Source organism: Micromys minutus (assembly GCF_963924665.1).
Source record: "Micromys minutus genome assembly, chromosome: 14".
NCBI lineage: Eukaryota > Metazoa > Chordata > Mammalia > Rodentia > Muridae > Micromys > Micromys minutus.
Window position 1 is genome coordinate 650804 of NC_137983.1, and position 19792 is coordinate 670595.

The window sequence follows — 19792 nt, forward strand, 5'->3', positions numbered from 1 at the left end:
CATCCAACATGTCTGTCACCCTGACTGATCCCACAGATGGTAATGTAATTTCCATTCTCTTTGCAAGGTTCGGACAGGTCAGATAACTACCCAAGGCCACAGAACTAGCAAGATAAAATCTAGGATTTGAACTGGGGTGTGTGCATGGCCTTCTCTTAAAGGTGTTCCAGACAGAATGGCTTCTCTGTGACCTCTCACAGTCTTCTTCCACACCTGCGGACACATCCAAAAGGTCACCTGGAGAGCTGTAACTTGAGCTTCACTAAGCTTGGGGTAACTGACTGGACGGGTGGGCAGGTGATCGCAGGGCAGGAGCGTCTGCTCAGACATTATGTACGTGGGTGCCCCTGAGGAGCCACCCGTAGTCTCTGTTCCAGTGGATTCAAGGCTGCAGTCTGCAGCATGGGCAGCAAGCAGACAGTGTTTAGTCACGAGCAGCTGGAGGAATACCAGGTGGGTATGTGTGGCGGGTCCTGCCAGGCTGGCACAGCTTGGCCTGCAGTACGGGCATCCCAGAGTCTCCTCAGAGCACTGTTTGTGTGGGTTTGGCCTGCCTAGAGGGGCACATGGAGAGTCAAGCTGGTTTCTCTCCCCACAGGACTGTACTTTCTTCACGAGGAAGGAGATCATGAGGTTAGTGGGGGATGAAGGGAGGTGACAGCCCAAAACAACTGTCTAGTCACTGCTGGGCCTTTGTGCAATCTTTTGGTTATTGTTTTGTTTGCTTGAGAAAAAGCCCGGGCTAGTCTCAAAATTATCACTGCCTCTTGGGTGCTGGGATTGACCACAGGTCTATATCACTGTTGCTTCAATTTGATAAACATTATTTCAGGGGGCATGATTTGTGAGTGTACAAATGTGTGAACCTCTGCCGCGGCGTATGTGTGACACTCAGATGAGAATTTATAGAGTTGATTGCTTTCTGCCCCCTTTAAGTGGGTTCTGGGACTGAGCTCAGCTTCCTAGTTTCTTTTGCCACCACATGGGTTTTAGGGGTCAAACCCAGGTCATCAGGAAAGTCAGTACCAAATGAGTCTTTACCAAATGATTCGTTTGAGTCATCTGCTATTCTGGGTCCTCTTGGCTTTCCTTTTCTTGTTCTTTCTTCCTTCCTTTCTTTACCTAAGAGACAGGGTTTCTCTGTGTAGCCCTAGCTGTCCTGGAACTCCCACTGTAAACCAGGCTGACCTTGAACTCAGAGATCCACCTTCTTCTGCCTCCCGAGTGCTGGGACCATGAGCCTGTGCCACCATGTGCAGTGTCTCTGCAGTGAAGGGAGCTGAGATGTAGCACTGTCAGGTTTAAAGCTTTGGTGTAGGTGTTGCCTTGAGGTCAGTGGACTGAAGCAGAAACGCTTGGCTGAGAAGTCGCACCCTGCCATACTGGCTGAGTGTTTATTGAGGAACTTGTCCTTTTACCCAAGGGGAGCAGGGAGCCATGGAAGATGCTAGAGCCTTGGAGAGGTTGGGAGTCCAGTGCGGAGCTGGGATCCAGCATGAAGCAGATGTGGCTGGTGTTGGCAGCCCCTGGTGACTGCAGGTTCCTGGCTTGAACCCAGCAGGATGGACACAGATGAACCTCCCATGTCACCCTTCTGTCTGTTAGGCCATTATCCGTGAAACCCAAGCCTGCTGTGGTTCAACTGTGGGGCATCAAGCTGAGCCCCTCTTGTGTGGGAACATGGCATCCATTATTGATGGGTACGCCTCTCACCCATCAGCCCATTGTCTGTGAGGACAGCTGGCAGATTACTTTGACCGTCATGATCAGATTACTGGTGGGGAAACTGAGGCTTGGGCAAGGAGGACTTCAGTTCCAGGGCAGATGGACAGAGTCCTGATAGCCCCAGGCTTCCAGATTGCTAAACAGAGTAACCAAGGCTGGGAGGAGAGAGGAACTCACTGGATGCCACAACGAGAGACAAAACTCTGTGGGTCTGCAAAATGGCTCAGCAAACAAAGGTGCTTGCTGCCAAGCCTGCGGATCAGAGTTCAAACCCAGGACCCATATAGTAGAAGAGAATCCACTTCCACAAGTTGTCCTCTGACCTTGACACCTGTGCTGTAGCATGCATATACACACAAATAAATACATAACTGTAAAAATATTTTACAGGAAAGATAAAAACTCAGGACATTCCCCCATAGGACCCCTGACAAGGGGAGAGGGCATTTAGGACTGAGCCTCACCAGCCCCACCAAGTATGTAGTCATGAGAAAACCCAGGGACATCCTTGTCCCTCTGAGATAGTTCCTAGCAGCTTGTGGTCTCTGAGGCAGGTGAGGAATCTGTATGGAAAGGTTATGGTGTGGTGGTCAGTGTTTTGTAGCAGCACAAGCCCATCAGCCCACACACGGGGAGCGGAAGCATTAGCAGCATGAACATTAGTCATGGAGGAAGCCTGTCTCCTAGTGTAGAGGCAGCAAAGGGAGCGGTGGCTGGGAGTGCAGGAGGAGCAGAAGCAGGATCCCGTGAGGTCAAGATGGAGTGTACAGGCTACATATCCAGGTCCCTCAAATGTTGGCTGTGGAATATTCGACCAGCCATTGGCACCTCCTTCTTCTAGCTCCGTCTTCCTGTTGAACTCCTACTCCTACTTCTGAGCCCAACAGCAATGCTCCCTCCTCCAGGAAGTTCTTCCTTCTTACTCTGTCTCTATTTCCCCACTCTACCTTGGCCTTGTCTGTGGGGAGGAAGACCTATTTATGGCTCTGTGCAGCCAAGATTCAGACTCATGCCTGAGGCTTCTGGGGACCCAGCACTTGTCCTTGTGGACTGAGTAGTTAGTGTCCAAAAAGAGGGTCAAGTCCCTTCTGCCTTTCTCGGTTTCTCTCTCCCCACATCAGGCTGTTCTATCGGTACCAGGACCTGGCCCCTCAGTTGGTGCCTCTTGACTATACCACCAGTCCTGAAGTGAAGGTGCCCTATGAGCTGATTAGCAGCATGCCAGAGCTGAAGGTAAGCCTGGGCTGTGGGAGGTGAGCCACAACAGACTGGAGACGTCTCCACTGCATTCCTATGTGGCCACAGGTACCACAGTTTTACAGAAGAGAAAACTGGGGCTCTGAGAAACACACACAAGGACAAGGTTAAAGGGCAGGCATGGGCTGGGACATGGTGGGACTCAGACCTCTGGCCAAGGCAAGCAAGTGTCTAAGTTTGAAGCTGGTCTGGGCTGTGTAAATCAGAAAGACACAGTACTTGGGAGGCAGAGGCAGGTAGATAACTACACAGAGAAACCATGTCTTGAACCCACACACACAAAAGTTGTATTTTACTCTGCTGAGAATCATCACTGAGGACCATCACACAAGGTTCACTTCTAAGTACTAACTAAGGTCCCAAGCCTGGCCCCCAAGGCAGCTCACCTGAGTGGCACATCTTAGCTGAGTGTCAGGTCCAGACTTGGATGTGAGGGCCAGGATCCTGCAGGAGACTCTCCAGCCGCAGGGCAGATCCAGGCGGTGGCTCTCCAGACGTGGAGAGCAGAGCATTGCTCTTGGTCTCTGCTTATGTGCTGTGCAGCGGGCGGGCACCCTGGGGCTCCAGGACTGTCCAGTTATCTTGAGCGTTAACCACCGAATCCTGGTTATCAGGTGCAGCCCTGGGGTAGTAGGGTTCCTGACTGAGTTATCTTTACATGTCTAAAAGGCAGGTTTTTACTATGTTCATTAAAGGAGGAATGTGTATAGAGGAAATGGGAGGATGTGTGTGCATGGTGAGGAATGTGGGGGGATGTGGGAGGATGTACAGGGACAATGTGGAGGGAATGTGTATGTGGAGATGTGTGGGTATGGAGGGGGATGTGTGTTTATGTGTCAGAATGTGGGGGGGAGAGTGTTGTATGTGGGGAATGTTAATGTGTGTGGGGATTCGTGTGTGTGGTGTGTATGTGTGGAATGTGTGTGTGTAAAGAAGGGGAGGAAATGTGTGTGGGAGGGAATGTGTGTGTGTGTGTGTGTGTGTGTGTGTGTGTGTGAGCCACCTACAACTCCAGCTCCAGGGGATCTGACACCTCTTGTGGTGTCACTCAGAGGTGGTAAGAAACATGTATAACCCCAGATGACAGACCACAGTACAGACACTACCAAAGCCCATCTTGGTGAAGCAGTGAGTTTTCTTGGGGTTCTGTGTTGGTCACCGAGCTATGAAGCGGCACCATGACCACAGAAACTCATATAAAGGAGAGCATTTAGTTGGGGGCTTGTTTACAGTTTCAGAGGTTTGGTCAGTTTCCATCATGGCAGGGGACATGGCATCACACAGGCAGACACAGTGCTAAAAAAGTAGCTGAACAACATCTGGTCTGCAGGAGGAGAAAGACCAACCTCAAAGCTCCCTGAACCCCATGACACATTTCCTCCAACAAGGCCACACCTTTAATCCTTTTCAAGTAGAGATTCTCCCTGATGACTAAGAATTCAAACATTCGAGCCTATGGGGCAGCGTGTCTGAGAGCGTGTCTTACTAGTCTTTAGACTACATATGCTCTTAGGAAAGACAGGGCTAGTGAATCTTGTCAGTTTCAGGAACTTCCCAAGGCTACTTTGACTTGTCTGCTTCAGGTCTTTGTTTTGTTTTTGTCTTTTTAGGACAAGGTTTCTCTGTGTAGCCCTGGCTGTCCTAAAACTCACTCTGTAGGTTTGGCTGGCCTCAAACTCAATGAGTTATCTTTGCTTCCTGAGTGCTGGGGTTAAAGCTGTGCACCACCATGGCCTAGCTTATTTTTTATTCCTTAAAAATATGTTATTGTATGTGTAGGGATGCTTTGTCTGCAAGTCTGTCTGTGTATGCATGTGGATGCTTTGTCTGCAAGTCTGTCTGTGTATGCATGTGGATGCTTTGTCTGCATGGCTGTCTGTGTATGCATGTGGATGCTTTGTCTGCATGTCTGTCTGTGCATCACATATGCCTGGTATCTGCAGAGGCCAGAAGAAGGTGTTGGATCCCTGGCTTACAGATGCTTGTGAGCCACTATGTCCATACTAAAAACTGAATCTAGGTCCTCTGGAAGAGCAGCCAGTGCTCCTACCCACTGAGCCATCTCTCCAGCCCTAAATTTGTTTTTTTTTTAAAGACAATATATGTGAGTGGAATTGTCAAATAATAAAAATAGAAATCATTTTAAAACAAATTAAAGAGAGGGAGTGCACACACACTGGGGATATAGCTGAGTGGAGTGGTAGAGTTTGCTTAGCATGTGTGTGGTTGTTTCTAATCCTGTAAACACACACACACACACTCACACACACACACACACACACACACACACACACACACACACACACACAAATTAGAAAAGAGTAGCCTCCTACAACCTCAGAAAACATTTGATTGGTTAGTTTGAGTAACATGCCCCTCCCAGGTCCCTTACAGCTGCTAGATGAATGCCAGCTTCTAATTGGCTTCCTGGGGTCACAGGCATCATGTAGAACTGGAAATGGGGTGTACAGATGTGAGAAGTACGGTTGCCTGACTCCCTACCCCAGGCCCCTGGGTTCTGGGGAGGGGAATGGATGACATCTGTGGGCTCTGGAAGAGCCCCGCAGAGCAGACACTTGCCTTCCTATCCCCAGGATAACCCTTTCCGCCAGAGGATCGTGCAGGTCTTCTCTCAAGATGGGGATGGTCACATGACCTTAGAGAACTTCTTGGATTTGTTCTCAGTAATGAGTGAGATGGCTCCTCGGGACCTGAAGGCCTACTATGCCTTTAAGATTTATGGTGCGTGCAGGGGCCTGGGGTGGGAACCAGAGAAAACCACAGAACAGCTGTCTTCCCAGGGACTCCAATGCCTTGGCCCCTACCCTATCCCAGACCTCCTTGCACACTCGCCTACCCTTATCAGGCTGCCTTGGCCTCTACCCTATCCCAGACCTCCTTGCACACTCGCCTACCCTTATCAGGCTGCCTTGGCCCCTACCCTATTCCAGACCTCCTTGCACACTTGCCTACCCTTATCAGGCTCATTCTTTCTTGAATTCATCAAATGCTTCCAGCCTCAGGACATTTGTTTCTTCTGTGCCCTCTGTGTATGATCTATATATAGCCTCACTGGGAGATTCTAGGCAGGGTTCCACCCTGAGCCCCATCTGTCTGTTCAGAGCACATATTAGTGCTCAGTATTTTCTGAGTGAGGACATAGAGAATAGCAGCACTTTTCTCAGAGTCTGGCCCATAGTAGGCACTTAATACTCACAGGTGAGTCAATCATGGTACCCAACAACAGTAAGTGCTCAGTAAATAAACCAATACAATTCTCCCAGGCCCCAACAGTTCACAGCTCCCACAGGTGATGGCTCATCTGTTGGCTGAGTCACTTGTGCTCCTGTGCATGACCTCAGCCACATCTGCTGCGGAGGTCATCAGGAACATAGAGGCAGCTCTGTAATGTGAAGACAACCTTTTACGTTGTTTCTTATTTTAGCATGTGTAGGGGGAGTTAGTGAAAAATCACAGCCACATATTGTATGGTCTAGCATACAATAAATACCTGATGAGCCATTGAATGGATAAGAAGCAGCTGTCACGATGCCTGGTACATAGTATATACTTAAATACTTGTTAACTGAATGAATGGCAAAAAAAACTTAACACACACGGCACACAGTAGGTATCCAGTAAATATTTGCTGAGTGTATGGATAAGTGACGAGCAGTTATGTGTCTTGCACACCGTGCGTGCTCAATTGGTTGTGAATGATGGATGGATAAATACATTATCCCAATGGCTGGTAAACAGAAGGCACTCAACAAATGCTTGCTGAGTAAAAGTATGAAATTAATTCATGGCATCTGGCTGACACACAGTGGGCATTCAATAAATTGAATGAATAAAAAAGCTATTGCAATGCCTGGCATGCAGTAGGCACTCCATGAATGCTTAAGAGAAAATCAGCCATCATGGTGCCTGGCATGCAATAAATGCTGTCTAAGCGACATAAACAGTTGTCACACTGGCTCAGTGGCTCTCAGTGCTCAGGGTGAGAAGCTGTGGGGCAATCGGTAGGTTCTGGGTATCCATGTAGAGCTCCAAACACGGGGGGCAGACATGTCCTCCTGCTGCCTGGTGTCCCCAGCCCTACTGTCAGCCTCACAGACTTCAACAATGACAACTACATCTGTGCGTGGGACCTGGAGCAGACAGTGACCAGGCTGACCCGTGGGGAGCTGAGTGCAGAGGAGGTGACCCTGGTCTGTGAGAAGGTGCTGGATGAAGCAGACAGCGACCATGACGGGCGACTGTCCTTGGAGGACTTCCAGAATATGATCCTTCGAGCCCCAGACTTCCTCAGGTGAAGGTTCAAACCCAGGGATGAGAGCTCCTGTTGTGTCATCAGAGGCCTCAGGGAACGTCCCCAGCTTCTTCAGCTCTGCCCACTCTGCCCAAGCTAGGGAGCTGTGAGCATCTCCTATGGACAGGAGCAGCATTCCCATCAACTGCCACAGCGTTTTTGCTGTGAATGGTCCTCAGCAGCCTGGCAGAGGGTCAGAGGCCTCTGCAGGGCTGGGGTGGGTACGTAGTTAACACAGTTAGAAGATTATGACTTGGGTCTACATTCTTCTGTTTGTTTGATTGATTTGGTTTTGCTTGCATTTCCAATGTTTCCCTGGCTGGCCTAGAACTTTCTATGTAGAACAGGCTCGTATTGAACTCACAGAGATCCACCTGCCTCTGCCTCTGCCTCTGGAGTGCTAGAATTAAAGGCTTGACCCATCACTTGCCTAGCCACTCCCATTTATCAGATGAATAAATTGAGGCTCAACTACCTCAAAAGGCAGCCAACTATCAGTTTTAGTCCTCCAGCCAGTATGGAATGGAGTTGGGGTGTGAATATTATCCAGGCAGGTGCTTACAGTCCCCATGGAGATCTGAGCATGGTGGCACACATACCTGTAGTTGAGACATCCAGGAGTCTGAGGCAGGAGGATTACTGTGAGTTCCAGGGCTGTCTGGACTACAGAGTGGACCAGGGTCTTCAAAATTCCAAATCAGCTAAATCAAGAACAAGTCTTGTGTTCTGGAGATGGGCTCACAATTCCTGGCTGCTCTGGTGGTTCTGTTCCCAGCACCCCCTTGATGGCTCACAACTGTCCACAACTCCAGCTCCAGGGGACCTGGCACAGTCTTCTGGCCTCTGCAGGCTCTTTCACATAGCATACTGCATATGAACACACCCAGGTGCGCATGCACACACACACAATACACTCACACATATTCACACACACACACACTCGCACACATATACACTCTCACACACATACACTCACACACATACTCACACACACACTCTCTCACACACATACATTCACACACATACATTCACACACATACTCACACACACACTCTCACACACACATACATTCACACACATATACACACACACTTTCATACACACTCTCACACACATACTCTCACACACATACTCACACACACACTCTCACACACACATACACATACATTCACACACATATACACACACACACTTTCATACACACTCTCACACACACCACTCATACACACACACTCTCATACACACACATACACACACACACATTCACACACATACTCTCTCTCACACACATACTCACATACTCTCTCTCTCTCTCTCTCTCTCACACACACACACACACACACAGGTAAATATTTTAAAGAACATACTGCTGTGGGAGCCACCCTCAGACTGACCCCAAGGTTGACCTCTGGCCTCACACCTGGCCCCAACAATCCATGAGGGCAGAAAAACTACCGTCTGTGATTTCTGGGGGGCGTGGGGAGGGTTCACATGCCTGTGGGTCCCTGCTTCCTTCTGAATATAGAAAGGGAGTGTTGGGGACTGGGTGGGTGTCATCTGTGAGCTGTCAGTGAAACCTCTACTTTCTGCACACAGCACCTTCCACATCCGCATCTGACATGCTCAGAGGACAAGGCCTGGCTCCTACCCATCTCCACTCTGCTCTCTGAATAAACAGGAATCAAAACTGCCTCGGGATATCTGCCTCTTGCTGTGTGGCCTTTGGTGTGGCTGTACCCACTCTGGGTTGCCATATTAGATTTCTACAATAAACTAATGACTTCTCGATCTAGAGCTCTAGAGGGGCAGGAACTTCTCAGTTCGCATATGGAGGAAGTCCAAGGCCACACCACAGCTCCTTTCTGAGCACAGGATTGCCTTGTTTTTCTCTCACACATTCATGTCTTGTGAATTCCAGGAGCCTGAGGCTGTTCTAGGACCTTTGTTTAGGGCACCATTTGCTGAAGAAGTTACCCCACTACACAGCCCCATCAGCCAGAATCTTCTCAGACCACTCACCAGTGATTTAAGACCCCAGGTCCAGGGCTGGAGCAGTGGCTCAAAGGTATTAACAGCACCTGCTACCCCTGCAGAAGACCTTGGGTTGGTGACTCTCAACTGTCTGAATCTCCCATTCCAGCAGACCTGACACCGTCTTCTGGTCTCCATGAGCAACTGCACCAACACACATACACACATTTAAAAATGAAAATAGGTTTGTCTGGGGCATGGTGCCTCACACCTTTAATCTAGACTCAGGAGGAGACAGAGACAGGCAGACCACTGTGAGTTCAAGGCTAGCCTGGTCTACATGGTGAATTCCAAGACCCTACTCCAAACAAAACAAAACAAAACAAAACAAAACAAAAACCAATGATAAATATAGGCCCGGCCTGGCGGAGGCACACATTTAATATTGTTACTCAGGAGGCAGAGGCTATTTTGGCATAGCCAGGGATACATAATGAGATTCTGTCTCAATTGATGATGAACAAAAGCCCCAGGTCCTCCCTGTCTCTCTCTCTCTCTCTCTCTCTCTCTCTCTCTCTCTCTCTCTCTCTCTTTGTGTTTCCCATCTTCTAAGTGAAGAAATGGGTTCAGAGAGGCCTATGTTCATCAAAGATCACACAAAGCTTTAGCCTCTTCAGAGGTTTCCTACTGCCAATCTACAACATGGACAGAGAGGTCTCTTAGAAGAGAAAGCAAGAATAGAGAAATCTCCAGAGAGAAAGCAGAGCAGTCTGGATCAAGCAGAGCACAGGCTGCCACCTTGGATCCATTGTTTGACTTCCTGTCATTCCTTTCACCGCTCCAGACACTTCTGCTCTCAGGAACTTTCCAGCAGGCTGGTGAGCTCGACATCCTTCTGTCTCTACCCTCCAGTCTCTGCCCTCCAGCACTAATGCTCCAGGGATGGAACAGGTCTTCATGCTGTGCACAAATGCTCTACCTATGGGGTCATCTCCCTAGCCCAAAGTGGCTTCTTAGAGCCTCAGACATGTGCCTGTATTCCTCAAGGCAGATATTGATGTCTTATTGTGTGCTGAGCCTCTGGCCCAATTCTTTAACTTCTTCAGAGGGAGGGATATCTGACCAGCAGCTACAGGCCCAGCTGGTGGGTGTCCAGTGGGTTGAAGTCTCTTGACTCTGGTGTTAAACAGAGAACACAGGGATTGAGAAGACCCAAGACTACCCCAGTGTGGTGTGAAGTCACCATCTGAACTTCAGCCTCTTCTTCAAAATGCTGACTATCACTGTATGTGACAGATTTGCTCAACAGCATTGAAAGGTCATGTCAAGTTGTCCCCAGTAGTTTCAGGGATTGCTGCCAGCTTTTTCCATAAAGGAACCCAAACAGCAGATTTGCACAGAGCCTCACACAACCTTCCATAGGCTTTAAATGTCTACATAACTTGGAATAGTGATGCAATGTGGATATTGTACACACTGGACCATTAGGTAGACAAGAGAGGAGCATCACATGTTCAGTACAGATGCATCTCACTTTTCAAATTATTTAGATGGGGTCTTCCTGTGTAGCCCTGGAACTCACCATGGAGACCAGGCTGGCCTCAAACTCACAGAGCTCTTTCTGCCTCTGCCTCTGGAGTGCTGGGATTAATGGTGTGCACCAAAATGCTTGTCTTACAGTTTTTCTTCTTTCAGTCTAACTTTCATGTAGCCCAGCCTAATCTCAAGCTTCAGGTAAGCCGAGGCTGCCTTTGGGCTCTTGACCTTCCCATCTCTGCTGCCCAGATGCTGGGGTATAAACCACACTCCTGGCCACAGATGCACCCACTTTGCATCCTCTCCCCGTGTTCTAGTGTGTGACATGTTGGCGTGCCCAGATGTCTATCCTCCACCTTGTCTCTGTGTTAGTGATGCTGTGTAAGGCAGCAGCTACCTCTCATCTCCTTGTAGCTGCTCTGAGGACACATATGTGTGCACACACTTTACACACACACACACACACACACACGTGCAACACTGCATCAGCTCTGTGAAGCTGGACTCAGGTCGTCTCAATCTCTTACTCACTGAGTTATTTCCCCAACCCATGGATGATGCAAAACTTTCAGATTTTTTTTTTAAATTCCTGGAGCTGAAGACAAATCCCAGACCTGGCATTTGCTAGGCAGGTGCTTTATCTACTACTGAGCTAAATCTCCAGCAGTTGGAAAACTATTTTTACTTGAATGTGTCTGAACATGAGATCTAGATCCCAAGGGTACTGAGGGATAACACAAGATACAGGCCTGGCATTTGTTGGGCCCACCAAGTCTCTGCTGCAATCTTTTAAAGTTATATTTGCTTATGAGTGTGTGTTGTTAACACACATATGCGGAGGTCTGAGGACACCCTTCAGAAGTTGGTCCGAAGCTCTCACCCCGAGAGTTCTGGGGATAGAAGTCAGTTGTTGGGCGTGGCTGAAGGCTCTTTGACCCTCTTACTCCCCTCTGCCGGTCCCTACATTGCAGTAATTCTCTCATGGTTAAGCAGCTCCCTCGGCTGGTGCCCGCAGGACTCAGCCCCGTGACCTCTTCAGCACAGTTCTCTGCTTGTGAGCACAGGGGTGGGGACTGAAAAGGAGAGATGACAGATGCCAAGATGCAGAAGGGGCATTAGTACCCAGGGGCAAAAGGTGGTGGCGGGAGGTATTCCTCGGGCAAGTCCACAGGCTCCTGGGCTGACAGGGCCCTGACCACCCTTCCACGCCAGGCTTTGACCCCTGAGAATGTCCCCCTCCAGCTGGCAGGCCTGGAGTCCCTGAAGGTGGCTTCCCTGCCTCTCAGGGCCCAGGGCTCTGTAGGGCTCTGAAGAGAGGTGGTAGCTGCACAAGGGTCCTCAGAGTGGCTAGCACTGTCCCAGCTGAATGCTCGAGTCACAGGGCTGTGATGCTTCTGTGTCACACGCTTGGCATCTCCCAGCAGGCTCATGGCCGACAGATAAGAAGTGAGTTGTTGTTTCATCCTCCGGCTGGTCTGAGGTAGGGACCTCAGGTTCTTCCACAGCTTCTGTCCAGACTCCTCGAGGAGGGCTTTTGGGGAGCGGGACACCAATTCGAGCTCTCCTTCAGTTGTTCTGGATGGCTTCTTTTCAGGAGCCTAGAACAGAGACAGGGAGGCCTGAGGCCCAGCTGTCCAGAAAAGCTCCAGGTTGCCTCAAAACTCATCTCAGCGTCCTGGACCTTCTAAACACCACCCTTGCCCCATCTGCTCATCTCTATGAGTGGCTTTCCTACCTGTCCCAACGTTTGGGATGTTTTCTCAAGAGACACAGTTGGGCTGAGGGTGTGGCTCAGTGAACTTACCCAGCATGCTTTTGGGGAAGGTGTGTATTGTCAGCATCTCCCCACTCTTCTCATTTGAGGTTGGGTTAGGGTCACTGAGTACCCCCGGAGGCCCCTACCCACAATGGTCCATATACTGACTTCTGTCAACCTGTTCTGCAGATACATAGAGCCCCAGGACCTTTGCACATGCCCCCTCATTCCCAGAATGCTCTTCCTGCATCTCTGGCGTGGCTCCCCATCCTCACATCCCAGCTCCTTGACACCTTCTCCAGGATGCTTTCTCAAACTTGTATCCAAACATACACCCAGAACACCATCTTGTTCCATCCTTAGTGCTATCAGGACTTTCTACCACACAGGAAGCACAGCAAGTACTTAAAGGACACATATACACCCACAATAAACAAGAGCCCCTCAATTTAGAAGCTGTTCTCTGCTGCAGTGGGGTGTCGGGGGAGGGGGTGTACAGGACAGTGGGGACTCTAGATCCAGGGACTACGGAGGAGACACCTGAATGAGGGCTCCTACAGAAGAGGCCAGGCTAGTTCATCAGCTCTGTGGAGGGACCCTGAGGAGGAAAGGCCTAGAACAGCACAAAACGTTCTCAGGTTGGCTATTGAGTCTGAACAGAAGAGGCAGCTGCAGGCAGAGGAGCTGAAGTTGAGGACTTAGTGGGTACTTTTGGAGGGTCTGAGATGGAACCTGTTGCCTTAGGGTATGCCTGACAAGGACCCTATCACTGAGCTACACTCAGTGTACACTGAAATGTGGAATCTTATCTCACAGTCTAGAAGTCATTAGAATTTTTTGTTTTTTTTTTAAAATTACCGAGCCTTAGAAAAGCACTCTTTCTAGAAAGGGCCTGCTTTAACAGCATCTGTTTCTGTCAGCCCCAAGCCAAGCTGGAGGTGTTCAGGGCCTACCTCCTCAGGTGGGTGGGAAGAAGACCTTTGAAATCCAGTTCTCATAACTTGGCTTTCAGCATCCTGAACCAGAGCATTCGAGTATAGAAAGAGATCTTCGTAGTCCACGTTTGCTGGATCCGCCTGGAAAATGTGGAAGAGTCATGGAACTCAGTGGAGAGCACTCTAAACAGAGCTCTGAACTCAAGCCACGCCCACAAGTCTCAGAGGAACATGCCCCGCCTACAATTCTCAGACTGTAGAAAGAGCACCATCTACAGCAGATTTTAGGCCACGCCCATTAGCCATCAGAGGAAGAGCCCCTCCCACAGCAGGTTTAGGCCAAGTCAGTCAGAAGCTGAAGAAGCCCAGCTCACAACAGCCCACCAGCCTAGGAGGAAAGCCATTCCTGCAGATGAGTGCCATGCAGAGGACCTGCAGGGCCAGAAGGTCGCTGGGCAGTTGGGAGTGGCCTGGGGCCTAGACCTCTGGCACTCCCTTGCCGCTGGCTGGGGTCCCTTTGCTCCCACCTGCCCACAGGCTCCGGTCAGCAGCTCCCCATATGGTCGAATAGGCTTTTGTTGGTGAAAGGTGACCAGGGCGTCCAGAGAGGTGTGGGTCACGTGGTCCCCAGCAAAGGTGAAAGTCCCATCTTCTGAAAACTTCACCATGAAGTGACGGCAGCAGGTCTGGGCTCTGTGGAGATACTGCTGAGGTTGGGATGCTGCCCTGTGCACCAGCCTCTTGGTGGAGCCACTGTGCCTCAGTTTCCCCAGTCACCACACAGGGTTTCTTGGGTGGGTGAAATAGCAGATATAAGCTAACTGTGGCAGTGCCCATCTGTCACCCAGTTCTGGGGAGACTGAGGGTAAGATGATGGAGGATGGGAGGCCAGCCTGAACTCCACAGAGAGACTGTGTCAACTAAAACAGCAGTAGCAAAATGATGGTAATCCTTTGATTTTGAAGACACCATCTCATGTAGTCCAGGCTAGACTTAAACTTACTATGTAGCCAAGGATAACCTTGAATTCTAGATCCTTCTTCCTCAGCTTTCACTGTGTTGGGTTAACAGGTGTGTGCCCACACACTACATAGCAACTTCAAGGTCAGCTTGGATTCTCAAACAGGCAGATGGAAAGAGAAAAGGAAGGGAAGGAGGAAGGAGAGAAAGGAGGAAGGAGGGAGAGGTGGAGGGAGGAAGAAAAAAAGTAAAGAGGAAGGAAGGCTTTACCTCGAATGTCCTAAGATTCCTAGAAGCTTGTAGCCCTGGCTTCCTGGATCCAGACCCATGTCACTAATTTGAGGGTGAAGGAGGCAGGGCCACCCTCAGATCTCTGCCTGCCCTTCCTCAGATACAAGTCTCAGGTCCACCCCAGTGTTCCAGCCAGGTCTGCAGATGTGTACAGACCCCTCAGGCACTGGGCCACCTTTGGCCCTCTTCCAGAAGCCTCGGTCTAGCCTCTCCATGGCCTTACTTGTAGGAAAGGGTGTAGCCCACATGGCTGTGGCTGACTCGGATGAGAAAGGTCCCCAGAGGTTGTGACTCCAACAGGTTCTCAGCAGCCCTGGAAAGGCACAAAGGAAGAAGACTGGCTAGATATGGAGGCAAGAAAGCATGGGGATGGCTCTGACTATGCACACAACCCTCTAACAGTAGTGTGGCTGGCAGCCTGACTGTCACCTCTGTGCACGCTCTTCCCTCTGAACAATGCACCCAGCGGCCATGGGCTCCCATATGCACATCTCCTATTTAAGAAGAGGGTAAGTTTCCTCACCCCTAAAAACAGTCAAACTTAGTTTCTAGTTGAGTGTGTTCCCAGTGTGTCTAAGATGAAGAACTGAAGGTCTGGCCAGATGCCGCATGGTAGAGGGACTTGACCCAAGCCTATCTGCCTGAATTCAGTCCCTGGCATCACATGGAGAAGGAAAGAACTGATTTTCTCAAGTTATCTTCTAACCTAGGAGAGGGTCAAAGGTGGCCCAGTGCCTGAGAGGTCTGTACGCATCTGCAGACCTGGCTGGAACACTGGGGTGGACCTGAGACTTGTGTCTGAGGAAGGGCAGGCAGAGATCTGCGGGTGGCCCTGCTTCCTTAACCTTCAAATTAGTGACATACACATACTAAAGAAATAAAATATAATCAAAGTGTAAATATCTTGTTACAAACAAAGAAAAGGTCTGACCCAGCCTCAACTGGTGTTGGGTAAATGGTCAGGCAAATGGTGGGTGTCCTTCAGGAGGGCTTGTGGACAAATCCTTCATCTCCCATCTTCTACCTGTGCATCTTGGGTATGCATATGACTAGAATCAAGTGCATTATAGTAAAGACCTGCATAATCCAAGCATGTGAATCAGAATGGAACCACTCACAGTAGACCCCCAGCAACTAAATCCTCCTCCTGGAGTACACACTTAGCACTTCAGAGGCAGGTGGGTCTCTGAGTTCAAGGCCAGCCTGATCTACAGAGTGAGATCAAAGACAGCCAGGGCCACACAGAGAAACCTAGTGTCTAAAACAAAACAAACAAACAAAAACCACATACACAATCCCCCCCAAACAAAATGTCCACCACCACACCTGGACTTGAATTTTTCTTCACCTAGAACTTGCTCTGACCGAGTCTGGCCCTGTTTCCTGGGATGTCTCCTGGGTGGTGTGCACCACCACACCCAAGCCAAAGCCATTTTTCAAGGTCTGGATTTGCCTGTGTCTTCAGTCCTCAGACTCTGGATCACAAGTATGCCCTCCATTTCTGGATTTTTGGATTAAAAGTCCAAATGAAAACAATAACCAGGTTATATCTAACATAGTATAACTATTCCTTGTTCAACTGCAAACACAAAAACACAAAAGCTGGGTGGGGCCTTGTCCTGATGTCACCACTTCCTTTATGTACTTTTCTCCTTGAACTCGGGATTCAGATCCATTTCGCTTCCTGCCCCCCTTTGTTTTTTGAGCTGTACATTTTATATTTTTCCTTTCAGAGCTTCGTAAGCTTGATCAAAATGCTCTTGAGACTGAACCACAGGAGAAAGTCTAAACTAGGCTTTCCAAGACTTCCTTTCCCAATGTAACGCGTCTGAGTCTCTTCACCTTCGTCTCAGGCAGACTCTCCAGAAAAGGGCAAAAAGCAGCCATTCTTCACCAAAACATTGTAGAATGATCTCCAGGAAACATAGTAAAATACCCCTCCTGTGAAATTTTTCCAGTCAGGCACCAATATCTTCTATATTTCTTCTAGGCTGTCCCATTACGTCTCACTTAAAGCATTCCACTGCTTTCTAAATCCGAAGTCCCAAAACCCATATTCCTCCAATCAAAAACATAGTCAGGCCTAACAGCAATATCCCAGGCCCTGGCACCAACTTCTGCCTTAGTGAGGGTTTCCACTGTTGTGACCAGACACCATGACCAAAGCAACTCTTATAAAGGACATTCAGTTGGGGCTGGCAGAGGTCCAGTCCATTGTCATCGTGGTGGGAAGCATGGCAGCATCCAGGCTGGAATGGCACTGGAGGAGCTGAGAATTTTAAATCTTCATCCGAAGAAAGCCAGGAACAGACTGGGCATTCCCAGGCAGCTAGGAGGAAGATCTCCAAGCCCACCCTCACAGTGACAAACTTCCTCCAACAAGGCCACACCTCCTAATAGTGCTACTTCCTAGGCCAAGCATATTCAAACCATCACACAAAATAAAAACAAAACAAAACAAAGAAGAAAATGAAAAGAATTTCTAAACATCTGACTCACGTGACTTACTGCCAGCCTCTTCATTTTTTATTACATTTAATTTATTTATCCTGTTTGCAGGGGCAGATGTGCTGATGCATTCAGAAGTCAGAGACAGCCCACAGAGGTGGTTTCTCCTGCAGTGTGGGTTGTCAAGTTTGGCTACCTGTGAGAGGGATGTGACAGGCTGACTCCATGGCAGGCTTCAAATTGGCAGTTAAGGAGCTGAAGCCTAAGAACTGGGCAAGTCAATTACTAATAGAAAAAAAACCTTCAGGCTTCAGCCTTCACACCTCCATAATGGCTCTGGAATGCCTAGGGACGGAGGAAGACAAAGCTTATCTACACCAGAATTACGATGTGCTTTAAATCGGGCCTGCAAACTCACTTTGGGTGTCTCTATCTTGGTAGTGGGAGACACGGGCATGCTGGACTCTGCAGGAGAAAACACTGTTTTTGTGTACATAGTGTCTGGGTCTGGGCTGTCATTCTTCGGTGAATCACGGACCCTCCCACGGGTACCTTTACCCCCACACCATCTTGCTGGCCCCTCCTGTCGATCCTGACCCTCTGTAATGGCACTGTCTCTGCGCTCTTAACTAAATCCTTTTGCAGTTTTGCAAACCCACACAAGCCTTTATTTTCACTTCCTTTTATAAGAAGCCAAGAACTTGGGAACACACAATCCCGCCCTGGTTTCTAGGATTGAGACCCTGGAGCTTAGAAGTCTGCACTTGCAGATTGTCTTTCTTTCCTTTTGGGGGGTTGGCCTCACACTCACTCTGTAGCTGAGGATATTGACTCCTGACCCGAGTCGGCAGTACGGGCTGCTTTATGTGGAGTGGAAAAAGAGCTTGGGGCTTTGTGTACGCCGGGCAAGCACTCTGGAGTTCCAAGCACTGTATTAACTAAGCTACAAGCATCTTACCAACTGAGCCATAGCCACAGCCTCTGAATGAACAAATAACACCAAGTCTTTCTTGGGGTTTGAAGCCTGTTCAGGGAAGGTGTTTCTGCGGTAGATCTCCCACAGCTCTGCCTGTGCTGGGTCTGAGACCCTCGGAAGTGGAGCACAGTACCCCACATGGAAAAGCAGGGACTGTGGTCTGATGCACAGTGCAGAGCCCAATGCTATGCGTCTGCTGTGTCACCTCATTCGGTGTCTATTTCTTCCTGATCCTCAGCTTCTCATGGCCTGGAGCTAATCTAAGATCACTGTGAACATGGAGCCTGCTGCCTGATTGCTCACCCCAATGTTCACTGTGGTTTGCGGTGAAGGACCAGGAAGCAGGATCTGAGTAGGATGGGGGTGGTACTATGTCTTACTCTCGGGAGATGGTGCCGTGGAACCACTCAGGGATCCCGGATTGGGCCAGCAGGTCCGCCTGGGTGTGCACAAACCAGTCCAGCCGAGGGGGTAGTGGTGGGGGCAGCCTCCCGGCTTCCGTCATGGCATCCAGGGAAGGTGGTCACTTAGGGAGAGGTGGGCGTCTCTTCACTCTACTGTTACAGACCATGATGTCTCCTGCTGGGAACAAGCTTGAGTATGAAGGAGGGATCTGGTGCCTTCCTCTATTGCTCTATTGATCTATTGCTCTGTCTGTCTGTCTGTCTGTCTGTCTATCTATCTATCTATCTATCTATCTATCTATTTGTCATCTATCAATCATCTATCTTGTTGGGATTCTGTAAGCCCCACCCCACAGTTACCTGACACTATAAAAGGGGCTGCTTGCCCCCTTCTCCCTCTTACTCTCTCTTGCTTTCTCCCCCTTGCCCCTCCCCTCCTTATCCCCTTCCCCCTCTCCATGTGCTCATGGCTGACCTCTGCTTCTCTACTTCTCTTCTGCTCTTCTCTCTCTCTGCCCCTACCACCCTCTTCACTCCCCCATGACCTGAATAAACTCTATTCTGTACTATACCATCGAGTGGCTGATCCCTCAGGGGAGGGGATTCCCAACATGGTCCCCCAGAGACACCCCCTTGCCTCCCTGCATCTCCATGGGCCATATCCCCCCCCCCCATCTCTTTCCTAACATTGGTGCTGAAACCTGGGACATCATCTTTTCTTTTTTATATATCCATCCATCCATCCATCCATCCATCGATCCATCCATCCATCCATCCATCCATGTATGTATGTATGTATCTATTTGGTGTGTGTGTGTGTGTGTGTGTGTGTGTGTGTGTGTGTGTGTGTGTGTGTGCAGGTGCCTTCAGATGCCAGAAGAAGGTGCCGGATCCCCTGGAGCTGTAGTTCCAGGTGGTTATGAGCTGGGAACTGAACTGGAATTCTCAAGAAAGAGAAGGGAGTGCCCTGAATGGCTGAGACATCTCTTTCCCCACAGGGTCTGTTACTGAACCTGCAGCTGCTCACAAAATTCCAGGGTCCTCCTGTCTTCCAGTTCGGTGGGTGTCTGTTCTTGCTCTGCTTTCTCCATCCTTGCTGAAGGGTACACTTGAGCTTAGACCCTCAAGCTCACGTGGGAAGTATTTTACTGACTGAGTGAGCTTTTGATTTGGTTTGAGATAGGCTAGCCTTAAACTCACTATGTAGCCAAAGCTGGTGGC

At 49.4% G+C, this 19792-nt stretch overlaps 2 protein-coding genes across 3 annotated transcripts; one reads left to right on the top strand and one right to left on the bottom strand.

The window, feature by feature from the left end:
• Positions 1-402: 402 nt before the first annotated feature.
• CIB3 (calcium and integrin binding family member 3) lies at positions 403-8912 on the top strand (the record flags this gene model as incomplete). 2 transcript variants are annotated; one of them, XM_080928349.1, is made up of 6 exons in its annotated part: positions 403-453; positions 599-633; positions 2847-2958; positions 5577-5724; positions 7099-7294; positions 8891-8912. In XM_080928349.1, the coding sequence occupies 6 exons, from the start codon at positions 403-405 to the stop codon at positions 8910-8912; spliced, it is 564 nt and encodes a 187-aa protein (XP_080784475.1). The 2 variants fall into 2 exon arrangements, with proteins under 2 accessions (XP_080784475.1, XP_080784476.1); XM_080928350.1 differs by lacking the exons at positions 599-633; positions 2847-2958.
• Positions 8913-11916: 3004 nt separating this feature from the next.
• Positions 11917-18678, bottom strand: HSH2D (hematopoietic SH2 domain containing; the record flags this gene model as incomplete). Its single annotated transcript, XM_080928495.1, has 5 exons — positions 18548-18678; positions 14967-15056; positions 14020-14185; positions 13511-13633; positions 11917-12399 (listed from the first exon to the last, which is right to left on the bottom strand). The coding sequence occupies exons 1-5, from the start codon at positions 18670-18672 to the stop codon at positions 11917-11919; spliced, it is 987 nt and encodes a 328-aa protein (XP_080784621.1). The 5' UTR covers positions 18673-18678.
• Positions 18679-19792: the final 1114 nt, after the last annotated feature.